This window comes from Heliangelus exortis, chromosome 3 (genome assembly GCF_036169615.1).
Source record: "Heliangelus exortis chromosome 3, bHelExo1.hap1, whole genome shotgun sequence".
NCBI classification, from domain to species: Eukaryota; Metazoa; Chordata; class Aves; order Apodiformes; family Trochilidae; genus Heliangelus; species Heliangelus exortis.
Window position 1 is genome coordinate 58,732,211 of NC_092424.1, and position 17,141 is coordinate 58,749,351.

The 17,141-nt window shown below is 45.0% G+C and overlaps 1 protein-coding gene across 2 annotated transcripts; it reads left to right on the top strand.

Annotated features, from left to right (window-relative positions):
- Positions 1-300: 300 nt before the first annotated feature.
- On the top strand, positions 301-9,038 carry LOC139794786 (serine/threonine-protein kinase Sgk1). 2 transcript variants are annotated; one of them, XM_071740888.1, is made up of 12 exons: positions 301-629; positions 3,545-3,620; positions 4,054-4,129; positions 4,569-4,673; positions 5,111-5,194; positions 5,301-5,432; positions 5,716-5,828; positions 6,034-6,157; positions 6,493-6,588; positions 6,701-6,856; positions 6,952-7,041; positions 7,786-9,038. In XM_071740888.1, the coding sequence occupies exons 1-12, from the start codon at positions 398-400 to the stop codon at positions 7,951-7,953; spliced, it is 1,452 nt and encodes a 483-aa protein (XP_071596989.1). In that variant the 5' UTR covers positions 301-397; the 3' UTR covers positions 7,954-9,038. The 2 variants fall into 2 exon arrangements, with proteins under 2 accessions (XP_071596989.1, XP_071596991.1); XM_071740890.1 differs by lacking the exon at positions 301-629 and adding an exon at positions 3,056-3,448.
- The last annotated feature ends 8,103 nt before the right edge of the window (positions 9,039-17,141 follow it).

The following is a 17,141-nucleotide window of genomic DNA, read 5'->3' on the forward strand; positions in this document are numbered from 1 at the left end:
GTGATATCCGGCCGGCGGAGAAGCCCGGCAAGCAGCCGCAGCCCTCTGCCCCCCGCGGGCAGCGGCAGCCCCCCCGTCCCCCGCTCCGCCACGCCTTTGGCCATCTTGGCGCGGAGCCTTTTTGGGAGGGGGGGGGTGCTGGTGGGCGCAGGACCCGCGGCTGCTCGTATTGCGTCCTAGTGGGGGGGGGGCGTGGGCAGCGCGTCCTTCCGTGGGGCAGGGCCAGCCGCTTGCCAGCAGGTCAATTAGGGCCGGAGTGCCCCCTCCAACCCTTCCCTCCCCCCCCCCGGTGCCCGTGCGTGTGTGTGTTCGCGCTGATTACAGTAATTTTAAGGGTGATGTTGCAATGGGCCAGAGTGTGCGGGGCGGCCCGTGCTGAACTTTATAACGCTCCCGCATGTCAGCCGCCCTCGATATTGCGTCCGTAAACGGGTCAGCGGGAGCAGCGGCCGGCATCGCCGCATTCGCCGCCTCCCTCCTGCCTCCGGGCCGCCTGGCCAGGAAGGGAAGTTATTTGGGATTACTCCGGCGGCCGGGAGCCGAGTCACAGCCTCAGCGTTGCCGCTCCACGCCCGGGGTCTCGGCAGGGAGCAAGATGAGGGGCAAAGAGGAGAAATCGTCGCTTAAAGGTGGGTTCGCCGATCTACCCGGCGGGACACCCTGCCCGCGCAGGACAGCTGTTTCCCACGGGGGAAATAAACCCCGCAGCAGCGGGGGCAGCCGAGGATACAGGGGGTGCGTGCGAGGTAAAGGCGAGGCAGTGTTTGGCAAGTAAAGGGGGCAGGTAGACTCGGCGAGAGCAGCGGAGCGCTTGCAGAAGGAGCGGTGTAAAGCTGGGGCTAGGGCTGTGATGTAACCCGGCGGAGCGGGGGCAATAGTGGAGCTGCTTCGTGGGCACTTGTAAGCAGCGTGGGGGGCCGCGTGGGGCGTGGGGGAAGGGAAGTGGGCTGCAGATGGTGCAGAAGAGCGGGGGAGGCTGTGCCGGAGCCTGCCCGTGGGCTGGGAGACTCTTGCCCCTGCGTACAGCTGACATGAGGGCTGCGGGGAAGCAGCGGCGCCGAACCGGCTGTGGGGAGCCATGTCCTGGGGCCCGCAGGGAGATGCCGGGGGAGTAGCGAGCGGGGGACGGGATCGTCGGTTCCCATTAAAACTGCGGGTTTCCAGCAGTGTTTAACACCATCACTCTGTCCAGAGGAGGCAGAGGAATTTCGCTGGTGCTGTCGATAAAGTCTATCGCTGGTCTATCGATAAAGTGTTTCGGTTTGGGGTGCTGTTTAGATTTTTTTTTTTTTTTTGTGGCTTCTGTTGTTGTAGTGGTGTTTGGGGGTTTGGTTTCTTTTTTGGTTTTTGGTTTTGTTTTTGGGTTGTTTTGTTTTTTTTGGTTGTTGGTTTGATTTGGGGTTTTTTGTCTTTTTTTTGAGGGGGGTGGGCTAGGGTTGTTTTTTTGGTTTTGTTGTAGGGGTTTTTTGTGGGTTTTTTTTTTTCTTCCATTAATGAGTGGCAGCTTTTGCAACAGACCGAGGAAAGCAACAAGTGAGGGAAGTTTAAATCCCCTCCAGCCAGCCGCATCCAGCTTTTCTGTGCTTCTCCCGTCGCCCTTTCCTTCCCTGGCGCCGGCTCCCTTGCACTCACTTCCCCGTACCGTGGCGGGGGGGCCTGGCAGGGCCCCCACTCCGCTCCGGGAAGGGCAGCGACGGCTCGGTTAAGAGGCCGGAGGAGCCGGCAAGCATCCCTCTGCTAAGTGCTAAGCCTTTGGAGCGCTTTGTAGGACCTGTGCCCACCTCGCTTGGGTTACCTCTCTAGTTCAGGTCATCTGTCTGTCTGCTCAGGGTAAGCTGCAGCCTTTGACGGCTGCTGTGCTGTGGTGCTTGCCATCACATACACCCCGAGGCAGACGATGCAGCAGCTGCCAAGGGATGCCGCCCAGCGGCAGGCTGTGCTGGCAGGGGAGGCAGCAGTAGAGGGTGCAGAGTAATAAAGGGAAAAGAAAATAAATTTAAGAAAAAGAAAAAGGGAAAAAAAGGGCTCCGGGCGAGGGGAGGACGGGGGCATGTTGCAGCTGGAGCTGCTGGCCGCAGCCCAGCGCCCTTCGCTCAGACAGAAAGGCAGAATCCGCGCATGAATAACGCGCTGTCGGGTGGAAAGTTCCACCCGCCTGTAGCTCGCAGGAGCTCGGCACCCTCGGCAGCTCTCCTGCCCCTGCCTCCTGCGAGGGCGGCAAGCGGGACTGCGCTCGGGGGGAGGATTAAGGACAATCCGGGATAGCTTTGGCCGTCCCTGCCTGTGCCCCACGGAATGGGGGTCCCCGGCAACATCGTTTCAGAGCGTGCTTCGTGCAGGCATCAGCACTCCTGGCCTAACCCCGGTGCGCCCGCAAGGAAGCGACTGAGCAATTAAGACCGGGTACACGGTGTTCCCAAATGACCGTGTAAAGTGGAAACAAAAATTGCGGAGTAGAGCTGGATTTATTTGGTTTGTTTTTTTGGCTCCCCTGTTGCACTTGACCAGTGTTCGGTCATCTCACCGTTTCTAGTGAGTTCAGGGGACTCACTAGATCCTCCAAGTTCAGGGGACTGAGATATTTTTTTTTTTTCCCTTGTTTCCCTTTTTGGCATTTTAAAAAAAGACACTTTTTTTTTTTTTTTTTTTTTTTTTTTTTTCCTTTTCCCTTTCAGTAATGTCCCAGGCGGGATCAGGGCAGTGCACAAGAGAAACATTTGTTTTATTGAAAACCGGGCAGGAAATCTTGTTCTCCTGAGTCACCGCGGCTCCTTCAAGGAAACGTCAGCGTCCCTTATCGCCGCTAACCCGGGGCGATAGGCCCGTGAAGCGGACGCGGGTTGCGGGGTGGGGGAGGGAAACACTTTAGGAAAAGAAGCTTGTCCGGGATAGAGCCAGATTTCAACTTTATATAACAGCACAGAGTAAAGAAGAGCCGGGAAAATAAGGGGAGGCAGGGTGAAACGGGTCTAAGGATGTTTGCTGTGCAATATAAAAAATTATAAGAGATATGATGCGTACGGTGGGGGTGGTGGCGCGGGGGGGGTTGCTGCCCCGGGGCTGTCCGCCTGAGGTAGGGCCGTCATAAAGACGGTCACGCTTGTGTTTCTCGTGTTTCCCGGTGGCCGCCTCCGAGGATGCCAGGGGGTGGGTGGAGGGACACGAGCGTCGCCGCCCCGCCCCGGTCCCGGTCCCGCCCATCATCGCTGCCACTTAAACGCCGTCGTGTGCCTACTCCGGGCAGTGCGGTGTTGGGAGTTGGTGGTGTTGGGGGCTCTTTATTTGATTCTTCTGCCCGCCCGCCCGCCCGCCCGCTCGCTCGCTCGTTCGTTCGTTCGTTCGTTCGTTCGTTCGTTCGTTCGTTCCGCAATGACCGTGAAAGCAGCCGAGGCGTCTGGTCCTACCTTGACTTATTCGAAAATGAGGGGGATGGTTGCCATCCTCATCGGTGAGCGGCGGTGGGCTTCTCCGAGGATGCTCGGGGGCTGTGATTTTTCTGGCAGGATGGCTTAACGATTTTGTTTCTTCTTTTCTTTTACTTCAGCATTCATGAAGCAGAGAAGAATGGGGCTAAACGACTTCATTCAGAAGATAGCCACTAACTCCTATGCATGCAAGCAGTAAGTATAAAAACTTCGGCCGGAATTTAGCAATAAATGTCACTGTGTATTGCGAGATCTAGTTTAAAAAAAACACAACCTGTTTACTGTAATGCCTCTGGCATGACTGTTATGGAAGAGTTAATTGATCTTCTTGAGGTATTACTCACAAATCTTTGTGAGCTGAGTTTGGGACAGATCAGCTGGACGGGATTTCTAAAGCCCCTCTCCTATTTTTAACTGCATTTAATGTATAAATACAGTAATTTCTTTCTATGGTGGAAACTACTTTCTGTAGATAAATTTTACACCTTAAGTCGGATAGCTTAATTCAGTTGCCTTCCGTAATAGCCTAAACCAAAACCCGGCTTTCGCGATACATGCATGCCCTCTGGTGGAAAGTTCTGTCTGATGCTTCTGGTAATTCTAATCATGCACACTCTTAACCTTGCAGCCCTGAAGTTCAGTCTATCTTGAAAATCTCCCAGCCTCAAGAGCCTGAACTTATGAATGCTAATCCTTCTCCTCCGGTAAGTTGGTTTTACTTAGTGAAGCATTTTTAGAACATCTAATTCATCCAGTAATAGAAGTGGAGTAAAACTAGCATCATGAGTGTTGCTTAAGTTCAGCTAATGGTGCATTGATGAAGCTGGGAAAAAGAGCAGTCAAGTTGTACTGACACGGAAAAGAAGAATTTAAAATGAGCTTTATTGATTGTTACTTAATTACAGAGCATGGCTAAGATCACAATAAGAATTTTAAAGTAAACTGTGGCTGTTGCCTTAGGGAGTACCTGCTAGTTCAAAATATCAGGCAGAGGTCAAGATAAAATTATTACTGATAAGAAGAGTGCTAATCCTCACTTTCAAAGGTCGTTTTTATTTATATTTTTAAAAATGAGACATTGTTGAGACCCTCACTGCTAAGCTTTTTTTATTAAATGTGGTTTCTGTCTTTTTATTTTTCTAGCCCAGTCCTTCACAGCAGATCAATCTTGGTCCATCATCCAACCCACATGCCAAACCATCAGACTTTCATTTCTTAAAAGTGATTGGAAAAGGCAGTTTTGGAAAGGTAAATCTAACTTCTTTTCGCTGTATTTTATGTACTATTCAGCTCTTGTGTGTAGGTCCTGAGGGCTGGGGTTGGTAAACGCTGTTCATTTAAGCCAGACCTGAGCATGCCCCACTGCATAGTGCCTGGCTCCCTGTGTAGATGTAGGGTGCTGGGTGCTACGTTTCAATGGGTCGTCAGAGAGCAAGTGAGTGAGGGGACAGTGGTGATGAGAGGAATATACATTTTGCTTCTGAAGGAGAAGGGAACCAGATGTGAGGTCAGATTTACCTCTTGGAATGGTGGTAGTGTTAGACATTTCCAGCAAAAGGCTTGCACGCTGGCCCATAGTGATGTAGCAGTGCTCCGAAGTTAATGTAAAGGCTTGTTTCCAGTTATGTTCACAAGCTGTTCTGTATTTCCATATTGCTCAGTTCTGGGATTTTACTCTCTTTCAGGTTCTTCTTGCACGGCATAAGGCAGAAGAGCAGTTCTATGCTGTTAAAGTCCTGCAGAAAAAAGCAATCCTGAAGAAAAAAGAGGTAAGTTGCTTCTTTGTAATGTCATTGCAATTTTCATCAAATGTATTCTAATTCTTATTCTTATTACTAAGCTGTAGTACTAAACATTGATTTTTCATGTTTTCAGGAGAAGCACATTATGTCAGAGCGCAATGTCCTGCTGAAAAATGTGAAACACCCCTTCCTGGTCGGGCTTCACTTTTCCTTCCAAACTGCAGACAAATTGTATTTTGTCCTGGACTACATCAATGGTGGAGAGGTAAGCAGTAAGAAGATGAAATAGTATTTCCTATCATGCGTACGGGTGGCAGGGTAGACTTTTTCACCCTTCCTTTTAAATAAAAGAGTTTCAAGGGGAAAAGTCATGAGGGAAAAGTTACTAGTTTGAATCTTTCTAGCCTGCCAAGTTTTGAACTACCAAAGGGTCATTAGGCCATTTCCTGCTATTGTTCTCCCTCGCTATATATGTTGAGTCTAATTAAGTGCATTGTAAAAAGGCTTTGGTGCCATTTAAACAACTTGGTGCTTTTTGTCTCCTGTAGTTGTTCTACCATCTCCAGAGGGAGCGTTGCTTCCTGGAGCCAAGAGCCCGATTTTATGCTGCTGAAATTGCCAGTGCACTGGGCTACCTGCACTCCTTGAACATTGTTTATCGGTAAGCAAAGCTGTTCAGATTTTCAGACTGAAAAATAATATGTGCTTTGTTGAATGAGCATTAAAAAGTGGATCTCCATATGAGCCCAGAATTTTTTAAAATTATTTTTCATGATTTAGTGAAGCTCTGTAAACAAATGCAACTAAAATATTCTCACTGTATTTCCTCTAATGAACATTCTGTCTTTTTTTATCTGCTCCTGCAGTGACTTGAAGCCAGAGAATATCCTGCTCGATTCACAGGGACACATTGTCTTGACTGACTTTGGACTCTGCAAAGAAAACATAGAGCACAATGGCACGACATCCACCTTCTGTGGCACACCGGAGGTACGGCCAGCCCTCAGCCCACTACTCACAGGGTGGCAGCAAGTGCTGTTTCCTTCAGCAAAATATTTGACGTGTACATTTAAGGCAGGTTAGACAAGCAGGGTATGTCACAATTCTTTTAGTGTCAGGATGCCAGTTAAGGATATGTAGTACACGTAGAGCTTGTTGGTCAGGACAGAAGCTCTTCAGCTGTCTCCCTCACTATAAGCAGAATGCAGTTTTCCAGTAGCTTAGGTATTGCTGGGGTTCAGTATGCTGCTTTCATTCAAGAATGCAGAGGCTTTCCTGATTATGAAGACCCCTTTAGCTAACGTGGCTCTCATTTCTTAACACAGTATCTTGCTCCTGAAGTTCTTCATAAGCAGCCCTATGACCGGACTGTGGACTGGTGGTGCCTTGGAGCAGTCCTGTATGAGATGCTGTATGGCCTGGTAAGCAATCAATCCCTTCTGGCAGATCAAACTACCTTACTTGTCCTTTCCCAGCAAGGAACCCCGTGCCTTCCTGTCAGCCTCATTAACTTGGGTCTCTCCCCTCCCGCAGCCGCCCTTCTACAGCAGGAACACGGCAGAAATGTACGACAACATCTTGAACAAACCCTTGCAGCTGAAGCCAAATATTACCAACTCTGCCAGACATCTCCTGGAAGGCCTCTTGCAGAAGGATAGGACAAAGAGGCTTGGTGCCAAGGAGGACTTTGTAAGTGCAAACTGGCTGTTGCCTGTAGGCAGCACAGGAGGGTGACTAGGCCATTAGCTTGACTCTGAATTAATCTCTTTTTCTTTCTGTAACAGATGGAGATTAAGAATCACATCTTCTTCTCCCCAATTAACTGGGATGATCTCATTAATAAGAAGATTACACCTCCTTTTAACCCAAATGTGGTATGTATCACTTCTAATTATGGAATATATGGAGAGAGTCTTTTCCCCCCTTGTCTTTGTGGGGTGCCCAGGAGCTGGGGGAACTGGCCAGATGACCGTATTTGGGGAACATGGCCTTTTCTTCCCTTGTGGCTGTCCAGGCATGGTTAAAAATAAGTGGTGGATGGCTTTTTGCTGATGGACAGTCTAAATTTAGCTGGGGTTTTTTTTGGTTTCTCACGAATAACTTCATTTGGCTGGCTATTTTGAAGTAATCCCCAGCATCCTTGTTATTACCAACAGTTAAGGTGTAGAAAGCAAGTAGCTTCCCAAAGACAGAGATGATTTGGCTTGTCAGATACCAACCTCTAAAGAAAGGGGTCTGGTTATGGAGTTTGTTCTCTTTCATTTTCTGAGTATTTTGTAAATTTCGTAAAAGTTTCGTAACTTGCTCAGGGATTAAGTCCACGCCTGCAAACCTGCTGCATGACAGAGTGACGTGTTTGTGTTTGGCTTCTGTTGAATGAGCTTAGTTGGAGGGTAGCATATTAAACTGAATCATCCTGGTTTTAGTGAGGCAATATGCAGCAGGATACAAAACAAAACAAAAAAAAAGTCAAACTAAAACTGCCGAGGGCTGTTACACAGAGTGGGCCCAAGGTGGTAACGCTGTGATTCTTCACACAAGGGTGCTTGCCCCCATTTTGAACCGAACTGTGCACCCACAAAACATTTGGGTCTAAGTGTCTTTTCTACCCATTCCAGAGTGGCCCCAGTGACCTGCGACACTTCGATCCGGAATTCACAGATGAGCCAGTCCCCAACTCCATTGGCCAGTCCCCAGACAGCATCCTCATCACTGCCAGCGTTAAAGAAGCCGCTGAGGCATTTTTGGGATTTTCATATGCCCCACCTGTGGACTCTTTCTTGTGAACATTTTTCTTTTTCTTTTTTTTTTTCTTTTTTTAAAAAATAATAATAACAACTATTATTTTTATTTTTGTATGGGCTTCTGGTGGAACTGCCAGTTGACCAGTCATCTTGAAAGAGAATTTGCACATTTCCACCATGGCAGCTTTGCAGCCTTAATTTCAACTACACTGTTCGCTGGAAGCTTTTTTGAAGAGCACATCACTCTCTAAATGAGCTTTACAGGCTTTTCATTTCCATTTGTTCTTCCCCCAAAGTGGTGCTGTCTCCTTGGGAAAGAAAAACAAAAGTGTCTGCTGCCATAGACTGCTGTGGCAGATCGTAGGAGTAAGAACAAGCTGTTTTGAAATCGTGCTCCGAAAAGCCTTGCCTGAAGATCTATCTGAACGTGATAAGGATTTTATGAAATGTGCCTTTTTCTGATGAGATCTTGTGAGCTCCAAAGCTTTCCCTGTTGCAGAGTGTGTTTCTCAGTTCATTTATGTGGGTTTACTATGTGAACAAATGGTATGCGTGTGGTCTGCGTACTACAGATGGACTTAGTTTAAAGCATCAATGTGACACTTGCAGGATACCACAATGTGGGGCATTGTTTGTTTCTTCCATATTTGGAAGATAAATTAAGTGTAATTTTGAAATTTCTTTTGTAAATCTATACAGTCAACTAAAATTATTGAAATGGGCTCACAATTACTTGTATCCAAATGCTTGAAGAAAGCATTGCTGCTATGAAAAAAGATTTCTATTTTTAGAAAGGGTTTTTATGGACCAAAATGCCCCAGCTGCAGTCGATCAAAGCTGTTGGTTTCTTTTTTTTTTTTTTTCTTTTTCTTTTTTTTTTTCTTTAGTTTAAAAGATTTCATCTGTAAAATGGGCACTATTTATGGTTTTGGGTTTTTTCATTCCTGATTGTATGTATTGTAAAAAAGATCTGTACATTCAGTTGTAACTCTAGATGTATATTTAAACTTACAGACTTACTTGTTAATGTATACCATCATTGTAATGTAATATAATTAACATGGTTCTATGTATCATATTTTTTTTGTGACCAAACCCATTGGTTTGCAGTAAAATCCTGAAAAATACTTCCGTAAGCTCTGTCATTTTTTCTTTCAAAGCAAAGGCTTTTCCCCTGAAAAATTTTAGCTAGCTTTTTAAAACAAATTCAAGAACAAATCTTAGCTGCCAATCACCTAGCATACCTGGGTAATTTTGCATAGATGTGTGATGGTTATGTCCAAACTGCATACATACAAGTCTTTTTATCATGGATACACCTTGGGAAAACACTTGTCTTCTAAATATGTGTATTCAAGTGGGTATCATTCCAGTGGGTGCTCATACCTTGTACAGCAGTTCACACTCCTAAAAACAACTTGCTTTACCTTCATCAAAAGGAAGGTACTGCTCTCTGGTGTGGACAAAACATAACTGCACTTGACAAATTTAAGTCCTTAAGCCAGGGGTATAGTGAAGACTTGAGCTGCTCTGCCACTGTGCTGCAGACATAAAATAAAAGCAGGTTGGTGCAAGGCTCATGGCAACTCTCTGCCTGGGGAGTTGAATATTGCTGCTATGATGTGGGGCAGTGCCACGCATCCTGAAATTACTTTTGTGACAAAATCTACCAGGAATACAGATTTCATCAACTGGTTTTATGCTTACCTGGATAGGCTATGCATTCATGTAAACTGAGCTGTTAAATATAAGGTGTTTTTTTTTTAATGAGTACTACTGGGTGGCCTGGCAGAAGGCCTTACAACCAAGAATGAAAGCCAAGATAACCACTTATGGGATGATACCATTCAATTTCTTCTGCACAGTGATGGATTCCTTCTACAAGGGACTGAGTGTCTGCACCTCATTACAGTTCCCATTATCCACTGCTTACTGCAGTTCGTGGTCTCAGCAATTTGAAGAAACAAAATAAAGTTGTTTTGAAAAACCTGGGCAGAGTCAAGTTTTTCCTGGGCCAGTGTGATAACAGCAGTGTACGCAGTTTAAGTAAAACTCTCACAGGGGTGTTTCTGTTCATTATGTTTCTGAGATAAGGAGTGCAGTAACTTACCATCTTTTACTATGCTTTGGATGTAGGAACAAAGAAACCTGCAAGGCTTCGGCTCTAAACTGTGTGTGGGACACCACACTCGGAGCTGAAAATGTTAAACTTTTCTTAGATCATGTTAATATATGAAAAGATACAGCCATCTCCCCCTGAAACTCAAGCCAAATTCAGGTGTTCAGTAACTCTTTGAATAGTATACTCAATAGGCCTTGCAAAGTCTTCCAGTGTTATAGTGTGCCTGAAACATCTTTTGTGCTGATGATTTATAGGCTAGAAATGTTGAAATATATAGTCCTAATTTGCTCCTATAGAATATGAAACTTCACTTGCTAAGTGACGAACTTTTGCGATATGAATTATCTTTGCCTCACATTTCCCAAGCATTAGCAAGGTGCTACGTGCAGATAGGCAAGCAGAGAACTGCAGTTCTAGGGTAACAAAACATTATACACCATAATTTTCAAGAAAAAAACCAACACTGGACTCATTAATAATGAAGACGTATTGAACTTCAGTGACTCGGAGTTGTACCTTTCATCTTTGCTGAGATGTTGGATACTATTTAATGGGTTTCTTTTAAAAAACAATGTCTGATTGTAATTTTAAGTATTCTACCTCATTATGCAGCTGGTGTTTTGTGCAAAAGTCTGCAACTTCTAGCAGTGAATATTCAGCACAAGTCACCTAATTTTTTAGTGTAGAAAAATGAAAAATTCATCTATGTTTTCAGTCTCCCTGAATGATATATTACAGTCATGCCTGATGGGAGGGTAGTCTATGGCAGTCAGCTGTTTTTTGGGTTTGGTTGGTTTTTTACTTGTTTTACACAATTCTCTGTCTGTATGGTTATATTCCCTCCACAGAAAGGTTTCTGGATTGAGAAGAAAAGGGCTAGGGCTTACAAAATCTCATCTGACACAGGTGTTATGTGTTATTTTGATTAAGAGCTGAATCAGTGGTTTCATTTCACCCACTTGTTAAATGGAAGTAATCATGCAAATTTTCTGCTAGTGCCAGTGTCAGCTGGCATGGTCAGCAGCAGAACAGTCAACACATTGAAGCTTAAAAAATTCATCATATTGTATTTTGCATGGTGAGCATACCTGAGTTCTAATATGCCCACTGGATGGATTGTATTGATGATACAAGCATAAACATTTACATACATGAATTCAGACGTTTCAAGTGGTTGAGCCTGTGTTACTTATCTCTGTGTACCATAAGCCATGTACTGTTTCATGAGCCTTATGAAGATAAATGAAACTTCTTAGTGACAGTATTTTTCTTCTGCTCCCTCTGTACTCAACAGGCAGTTACTTCTGAAGGACTGTCTGGATCTTAAGCAAGTTAAGCACGAGATTCCTGTTTGTCCCACAAAAAGTTTTCAAAAAGTAGTTTATGCCCATCTTCTGTAGACTTCTCAAAAAAACCCTACAGAAATTAATGAAGAAAACAGCCTCCAGTGAAACATTTTTACAGATGAAAAAAGGAGGGATGCTGCTCAGAAAAAGGCTTTGGATGGTGGTCCAAAGTGGGCATCTTACTTCAGGCAGGCAAGTTGAATACCAGCCCCTTTGTACTCTTCTAAGAAGTGAAATGCAATGTTCCACAACCTAATTCTCCCATTTAACTGCAGTACTAGCTCTACAGATGTTTATGTCATACCATGTGGCTATAGTTACCTCAGCAGAGCTAGGAAGATGGCTCCAAAAGTGCTTTCTAAAAAATGAAGGTTGAAAAAAAAAAAAAAAAGAAGAAAAAAAGGGAGGGGTGGTGTTCCTATTTGAAAGAGAAAACTTTCAACAGCTAATACAGAACTGCATTTAAGTTTTGAATCAGAGGCAACTTGGCCAGCAGATTGCTTCAGTGTCAGGAAAGGCTCTAAAGGAAAGTTCTCTTCTTTGAAAGACTAAAAGAGAAATTTAGCAGTCTGTGGCTTTCCTGTACAGGTGCAAGAGTAGCAGGATATAATTACTACACAGCTTTTTCTTGTCACCTGTAGTTGTGTGAAGTGAGTTTTCAAGCTTCGGATGTTTGCAAGCCCTGGAGAGAGCAGGGGTTTACTGTTTACTCAGGAGTTTCCTTCGGCTCCATCTGGCTGACAGAAAAGAGGCAAAAAACCCCTCAAAACCCAACCAAACAAAATCCCACAACAAACAAACAAAACCAAAAGGAGTGGAAACCTCTCTGTGTGGCGACAGAGCAGGTAAAGCATGGAGAGGGCTTTTGCCCTGATGTCCAAGGTCTGGAGAAAGGAGCCAACCATGTCCCCCGCTGCTCTGATCTTCGTCCCTGGTGCCACTGCCCCAGCGCAGGGCTGCCAGCCCTCCCTCTCCTGGGTCAGGGCAGCCTGCACCCGGGCAGGAGCCCCCGGGGAGACGATAAACCAGCAGCATTCCTGCTAGGCCCTGGCGAACCTCCGGAACCAGCTGCCCCCAGCCAGACTTCCCCCCCCGGCTCGCCAAACTCCAGGCCCGGAGGCAGAGCCGTTCAGCCCGGACCGCGGGTGACACCCAGTGGTCAGCACCGTGCAGCGCTCCGGTGAGCGGCGGTGGGAGAGGAGGGAGGAATCCGCCTATAAACCCAGAAAGAGCTAGTGTGGGAGTTCGTCCCTTTGGGAAGGGATGCTACTCCTGGGTTAGCAACTGGTTTAAACTGCTGTCAAGAGAGCGATAGGAAGGATCTCATAGCTCCAGTTCCTCTTCCACACAGGCGTCACCTCTTGGTGACAGGTCATAGAGTCACAGAATCACAGAATCATCCAGGCTCGAAAGGGCCTCTGCGATTACCAAGTCCAACCCCTGACCCACTGCTGGCGTGGTTACCAGACCTTGGCACTGAGTGCCACATTCAGTCTCTTCTTAAAAACCTCCGGGGACAGAGAATCCACCACCTCCCTGTGCAGCCCATTCCAATGTCTGATCACCCTCTCTATAAAGAATTTTTTCCTAATATCTAACCTAAACCTCCCCTGGCAGAGCTTAAGTCCATGCCCTCTTGTCTTACTGACAGCTGCCTGGGAGAAGAGACCGACGCCCCCTCTGGCTACCCCCTCCTTTCAGGGAGTTGTAGAGAGTGATGAGGTCTCCCCTGAGCCCCCTCTTCTCCAGGCTGAACACCCCCAGCTCCCTCAGCCCTTCCTCACAGAACTTGTGCTGGAGTCCCTTCAACAGCCTTGTTGCTCTTCTAATGAGCTTCTCTTTTCTTTCCTGAAGCTGTGCAGGACTCAGTCAGCCTGGACTAACCCTTCCGTCTGTCAGGGGCAGTCACCTCTGTAACACCCCTGTCTGGACCCACCTGCCTTCGAGATGCACCCAGATAAACACAAGAGTTTCCTCCACATTAGTTTTTTGGAACACAAGTTCCTGACTGCCTCAAAAAGCAATGTTTACTTGCTGCCTTCTTCCTTGTCCTCTTGCAAGTATGGATAAGCAGCACCAATGAAGAAAAACATTGCACCGTGTCCATGGGCTCCTTCAGTAGTTCTCTATTTGGGAAGACTGAGCTGTTTAGGAAATGCTTCCTTGGCTTGTCTATTCAGTTGGGGTTTGTTCACTCAATCAGCTCTCCCTGCCTTGTGAGAGAGAACTTAATACTCTGTGAATGGTGTTTCACCCATCATTGAAGAGAAGATATCCCACAGTTCAGGACATATCCTATGAATGTAAACTGCGAAGCACACAAATAAGTGGTTTATAGGATAAGGCCTAAGCCTTCTTAGACTTTATCTTTCTCAGTATGCATAAACATCCTTCCTTCTGCACTTTGGAGTCTATGCTTATGAGTGTTCTTTGGTGGTTTAATAGTGAGATTTTCTGTACTGGTATAGCAAATATCATAGAATCAAAGAATCTGCCAAGTTGGAAGGGACCCATCATAATCATTAAGTCCAACTTCTGTCCCTGTGTAGGGCACCCCAAGAATCGCGCCATGTGTCTGAGAGCATCATCCAAATGCTGCTTGAACTCAGGCAGGCTTGGTGCCATAACTACTTCCCTGGAGAGCCTGTTCCACTGCTCAACCACCCAAAATATCTGCATCTCACTTATGTAAAGCTGTCATCTTCATTATGGTACTCTGAACAGTGAAGTAGAGATCTAGTGGAGAATTGTATGGCTTTGAAAATACTTTTAAAGTCAGTTAGTTGCCACTTCTGTTCTTCCCAGGGAAATCAGCTCATTAGTTCAGGCAAATAGACACAACTTTGAACATAACTGTGCAGCTAATGTTTCCCTGAGTACAAAATATATGCCATACGGAGAAGTTTCTGCTGAGAACAGTGCCATATCAGATCAGTTATACATTCTAAAAATAGCTTTTGTGTGGATTTGAACCAAAGCAACAAGGCTGTTGAAGGGACTCCAGCACAAGTCCTGTGAGGAAGGGCTGAGGGAGCTGGGGGTGTTCAGCCTGGAGAAGAGGAGGCTCAGGGGAGACCTCATCACTCTCTACAACTCCCTGAAAGGGGGGGGTAGCCAGGGGAGGGTTGGTCTCTTCTCCCAGGCAGTTGTCAGTAAGACAAGTGGGCATGAACTTATGCCCTAACTAGTTCTTTATAGAGAGGGTGATGAGGCATTGGAATGGGCTGCCCAGGGAGGTAGTGGATACTCTGTCCCTGGAGGTTTTTAAGAAGAGACTGAATATGGCACTCAGTGCCATGGTCTGGTAACCATGGTGGCAGTGGATTAAGGATTGGACTTGATGATCTCAGAGGTCCTTTCCAACCTGGCTGATTCTGTGTGATTCTGTGTGATGTTTTATTTCAATATTTCTGATCATAAGAAGAACCAAAGAAATATATGTCATACAACTGCAGCTAATGACTGACTGTGCTGAGGTATGATGAAGTAAGAAATAGAGATGATATGTAGGTATACACATTTTTTTGAGGGGCAAAATAGCCCATTTGCTTCTTTTAAGTAAGTACCACACAACAAGCTATGGGACCTGCCTTAATCAATCATTCCAGATTTGGGTCTAAAGTTTCTCTGCATTCTGGGATCACTCAGCTTCAGAGTTAGGATCACATGCATAGATGCCATCCTTAAACTCAAGAAGCAGAGGTTGGTTTTGCAAGTACAAGAAACTCCAGCCATTAGATTAGTTAATTAAGTTTTAATTTATGGATTTGTTTTGAACTATGAATTTGCTAATTTGGATTAAACCTCTTAAGAACCATGTCTGCTTAACAAGTGATTAGCCCAGCACTATTTTATTCAACCCTGCATATGGAGCACCATCTCACTGAGATATGTTGAGCCATGCTTCAGTTTATGGCTAAGTTAATTACATAATATCACTTTATAAGCACAAGTCAGACCTGAGCCAGCCACCTGGTCTCCCTTTCCACCGACTTAACAGTTTACAAAGAGAAACTGGGAGAGCAATTGATCTCATTTGTCTTGAACAGAAATGGTGGGTCCTTTGACGGGGATGCTTTCTTTTTGTTTCCTCTAAATGGTGTTTTCACTGACTGGTAAATGTAGTCAGTTAAAACAAATTCACACACACACAGGCACATAACCCCCTCCTTCCCCAAGTGATCATTCAGCATGTGCATATTTTCCTGAGCGTAGATGTGTATTTAGCAGATCACATAACAGGTACATGGGATTGGTATCAAAAGGCTGTAGAATTAACTGGAAATCATGTGGCTCACTAGGGAGCTGAAATATTTTACCTTTGCAGATGCTGATAAGCCCTGCAAGCAATTAAACCACTTAGCAAAGAAAAACTATATTTGCTTAAAACCTCACTGGAATCCAGTAGAAGGCTTATTAGATGTGATAATTAACATACTTCCAAAGAACTGATTTTTAAGTTACGGTTTACGGATAAATAGTGATACACTGTTTCTTATTCTGTGGTCACTGTAAAGAAATATTTCAGCATCTAAGAACAAGGAGAGAAGAAGAACAAACAACCTCTAAAACGAAAAGTGCTGGAGAACAAGAAATATGAAAAGAAAAAATATATAAATTTTGTTTTCTTATTTCTAAAGCAACTATTACGTTGGCTATCTGCCCTGAAATAAACATGCTATATTAACCGTCTTGAATATGACGTTGCATCTCTTGGCATGTTGCCATCATGCAAAATATTGTGACAGGTAATGGCAAAGAGCTGGATAAAGGTAAGATATTGGGACACTCCATTAGAAAACCATTTGCAGAAGAGTAGTTCTTGTGTGAAACAGTGCCAAAATCTATGAAGGGTTATACTAAATCATGTAAACCTGTAAACCATTTTTGTATACAACGTGAGAGCATCTTTAGTGGAGCCATTCAGCGAGCATGAATCAAACCAAACATTTGATGGGGGACTTTTACCATCTGGCTGGAAAATAATTCACCAACTGTTCATGCTAAAATACTGTGGTTAGTCTAAACCAGATTGTAGAGCCTTCCAAAACACAACATAGCAAATTCACTCCAGTTCTCCTTTTGGTTTTACTGGGATTATTCACATGAATAAAAGTTAATTCTGCCCTGCCCTGCAACTGCATGTAGTACAGCTCTTGCTGATGCATTCACATGAGTATTTTTTCATGTGATTTATGGGTTTTCTTCACTCCACCCCAACTAAAAAATTCCTATTGCAATGGGCAGGCCTTGATTGGAGCAGCCTGGTAATAAAAAGCAGTAACAGAGCTTTTGAGTTCAGTTGCCTTAATGAGCCAGCAATGCCTCAGCAATGTTCCACTGCTCCCTTGTGTTCATGAACTGTGTAACATTTTTTAAAGGTACCTGTGTTTGTACTATAGTGTTTAGATGAAGGCTCTGAGAGAAAACAGTGTCATCTGACAGATAATCATAAATTGTGTCCAGATAGTTGTCTCTTAAGTATGTTCATGCACCTGGATTTTTCTTCTTCCCATTACATAGTCAGGTCTACAGTCACTTTGGAAATCCAGAAAGTGCTCACCTTAAGTGTTGGAATGCAATTCATACCTTTTAACTTGATAAATTTGATAAATATAATTTGCCAAAAAATTATTTTTGAAAGATCACTGATTATGAAGCAATAAAAACCAGAGTGAGCTCGATTCTTACCTCTTTTTCTGTTTGATTCTGGCACAGCAAGGTTGACTGCCCTGAGATTAGTTTGAGCTTTTGCTGTACAG

Bases quoted from the DNA above. Each gene is read 5' to 3' on its own strand.
- LOC139794786 (XM_071740888.1), top strand. From the start codon at position 398: ATGTCAGCCGCCCTCGATATTGCGTCCGTAAACGGGTCAGCGGGAGCA. The intron at 3,621-4,053 runs GTAAGTATAAAA...TTAACCTTGCAG, and splicing joins AACTCCTATGCATGCAAGCA to CCCTGAAGTTCAGTCTATCT. The intron at 4,674-5,110 runs GTAAATCTAACT...ACTCTCTTTCAG, and splicing joins GAAAAGGCAGTTTTGGAAAG to GTTCTTCTTGCACGGCATAA.